The 3,211-nt window shown below is 65.3% G+C and overlaps 1 protein-coding gene across 1 annotated transcript in view; it reads right to left on the bottom strand.

Moving 5' to 3' along the window:
- Positions 1–204: 204 nt before the first annotated feature.
- The window catches only part of LOC105540306 (chromosome unknown open reading frame, human C10orf91), a 30,728-nt gene continuing 27,721 nt past the window's right edge, over positions 205–3,211 (bottom strand). Inside the window, 1 exon segment of the mRNA XM_011980851.1 lies at positions 205–300. Coding sequence (XP_011836241.1) covers positions 205–300 — 96 coding nt within the window.

A 3,211-nucleotide genomic window follows, 5' to 3' on the forward strand; every position in this document is an offset into this window, starting at 1 on the left:
CCCATCTGTAAAATGGGAGTGCAGCCCTGACCTTGTGCGGGGCTTGTGAGGGTCACCGGGCAGGCCTGCACGCAGTGCTCAGTGCCACACCTGGCGTTGTGGTCACTTGTGTCTTCCTGCTCCGCCCCCCGGGCCCTCACTGGGAGCACGGCCAGACCCCTCCTGATATCGCGGAGACAGAGCCGCCTCGCTCCCGCTGCTCCCTCACTCAGGGCGTGGTGGGGACTCCAGCCAGTTCTCCACGGCCTCCTGAGCAGGGGCTACAGCCTGGGCCGCCTCCTCCGGCTCTGAGCACGCAGTCTAGGGAGCCCCGAGCGGAGGGCCAGGGGGGTCTGCGAGGCTGCACATCCCTGCTTCTGGGGCCTTCCCCGGGCTGGGCTCGGTGTGACTGATGGAGGCTGCAGAGCTCTTCTGGCTCTGAGCCAGGCGCAGAGGCCGGGCTGTGAGTCTCCAGAGGGGCTATCGGACACACACCTGAGGTCTGAAGCAGGTGCCGAGGCCGGGCTGTGAGTCTCCAGAGGGGCTGTAGGACACGCACCTGAGGGGCCGTGAGGGCCAACGAGCCATTCATTAGCAAACACCTTCCTAAGGGAGTGTGTCCTGGGGCAGGCTGGGGCTGGAAGGATGGGGGAAGTTGCAGCCATGTAAGCACCGGGAGTGGGGGGGCGCTAGCGAGAACAGAATTGTTGGGGAGCAGTCCTTGCCTGGTGACTATAGGCAAGGAGGCTGTGGCCTGCGGGACCTTACTCTGGGGATGGCAGGGCAAGGTGGGACGGGGCGAGGCGGGGCAGGGCAGGGCAGGGCAGGGCAGGGTCTGGCTCTGTGCTGCCCATTCGGCTGTGTCCACAGAGCATCTGCAGGGCCCCCAGCCACTGCCCAAAGCCACCAGCACTCAACCTGGACTCTGCAAAAACCAGCCTTGCACCCTCAGGGAAGGCCATCAGCCTTTGAACCCCTGTGGGAGGACCTGCTGCCCAGCAAAGGTGTAGGAGTAGGGGCTGGGGACCCTGCTGGGGGCAGGCACTGAGGCTCTCCATGCTGGATTGTGCTAGGCTACCCCTCCTTTCAGCCTTCCCGGGCCTGTGCCCAGGGGGCTCTGGGTTCTGGTGCCAGCAGGGAGGCCAGCCTTGGGTCCTGAGCAACCATCCCCCAGGGAAGAGTGCGGGCCAACATCCTGACCCCTGCGTGTGCCTGCTGTGAGCCAGGACTTGCTGTTCATGTGATCCTGCTCCATCCTGTGACATCAGGGCTACTGTCACCACCTCACAAGGAAAGAAACAGGATCTGAGAGGCCAATGAGGGCCCTGAGCCACGGCCAGCCCTCGGCTAATCCAAGCCTGCATGATCCACGTCCTGGGCTCAGCTCCCTGCCCTGCCTGGCCGGGAGGGTGGGGCCTTCGCTGGCCCTGGCCAGGGCCTGGCTCAGGCAGAGCATCCTGGAAGCTTCTGGGTTGGGGCAGGCACGGGCTCTGACTCTCAGCCAGAGAAGAGAACCAGCCAGCGTTGTCCAAGGGAGGCCCGGCCACCCCTTCCACACCCAGGCGGCTGTGAGCCTGCTCTAAGGGAGGGAGCAGGGCCTCCGGGCAAAGCAGACAGCATGGGGTTCCCTGGAACCAGGAAGGTCTGTTGGCTCCCCTTGGCCAAGGGCAGGCAAGCGTGGCCTCCTCCTGGAAGCCTGGGCCGGTTCCAGGCTTGGACAGAACGAGCTGGTTTTCACTCCGGCAGAGAACATGAGGATCTGGCCAAGCCAGTGACAGCCTTTCCAAGGAACGTGGGCAGGCTGAGCAGCCCTGGCCCCAGGTCCCCCGTGGGCCTGCCAGGAGGCATGCCGCTGTGTCAGGGAGGCTGTCCCTGGGGGCATGTGGGTAGCCAGTGAGGGGGGTCGCTGCCCCCAGCTCGGAGATGGATGCATTCAAGGCTGGGGCATCTCCAGTCGCCAGGCCCTGGAGCTTTGCGGATGCATCAGGGTTCCAGACCGCCCAGGTTTGAACAGCGCTGCCATGCATGTCTGTCGACTTCGGCGAATGGCTCCTCCTCACTCTCCCCATCTGCGGCATGGGCACCATCAAAGCCCCAGGTGATGCAGCTCCAGGGAGCCTGTGAGTAGCTCAGCCTGGGGTGGGCGGCCCAGCCCCACCCACCTCCTGCCCTGAGCGCCGGGCGCTGGGCGCCATCTGTCAGGGCCTCTCAGCCTGGGGTGGGCGGCCCAGGTCCACCCACCTCCTGCCCTGGGCATTGTCAGGGCCTCATCGCCGGGCCACGCACTCCTGGGACAGGTCTTTCCCATGATCACCGTGGGGTCTGGGCAGGTCCAGTCCATCCCCTCAGGCCCGCTTCCCTGCAAGGGGAATGGGCTCCTGGTCCACAGAAGCCCCATGGGGCTGGGCCTATGGGGCTGGACGTGCTTCTCGAGGTGCAGAGGCGTCCTGGTCACCCCCTCCTGTGGCCAAAACCCTCCAGGACCTGCCTGCTCATAAAAATGACAGCACACGCACTGTGCTGGGCCAGGGCTGTGGAGCACCCAGACCAGGAAAGCTCTTGTGCTCCTGCTGACAAGCCCACATGTGGGGTCAGTGGCTGGCACAGGGTAGTCTGTTCCCACCTGAATATGCTCAGAACCCCCTAGAAAATCCTATATTGGTCAGGGCAGAGCCCCAGAAGTCACTGGCCAAGGGCACTGTCAGGATTTGGGGACTCTGGCCCTGGGGCCCGGCCCCCCTACCGCCAGGCAACCTTGGAGAAGAGGCTCAGGGTGGCAGTGATGCAACAGGCCACCCTGGGCTGCTCTGGCGGCCTGGCTTTCCACCCTGTCCAGCGCTGCCTGGGGCCCCGGGCCAGAGTCTGGCCATGGCCCGCACCCCAGCCTCAGGTGGCCACCGGCAGAGCAGCACAGGCTACTGCCCCTGGGGCCTGCTCAGGGGGTGGGAACCACCCCACTCTCCAGAAAAAGATGTGGAGCCTCATGGAATTGACCCGATCCCCACTGGCCACGCCGGGCAGCCTCGGACCAGCCTGATGCTCTCACCCAGCCCGAGGCTCCACTCCAGGGCCCCTCTCCCAGACATCTGTGCAGCTGCTGATGACTAAAGAGGGAGAAGGAGGGAAGGGGAGGGAGAGATCAGGCGCCCCAGGGGAGGGGCACCCAGGCTCTGCAGTGTGGACCTGGCATTCCAGCGCCACGGTGTGCAAGAGCTGTGCTCTGCCAGGGCTC

Source organism: Mandrillus leucophaeus, unplaced genomic scaffold, assembly GCF_000951045.1.
Source record: "Mandrillus leucophaeus isolate KB7577 unplaced genomic scaffold, Mleu.le_1.0 Scaffold219, whole genome shotgun sequence".
NCBI lineage: Eukaryota > Metazoa > Chordata > Mammalia > Primates > Cercopithecidae > Mandrillus > Mandrillus leucophaeus.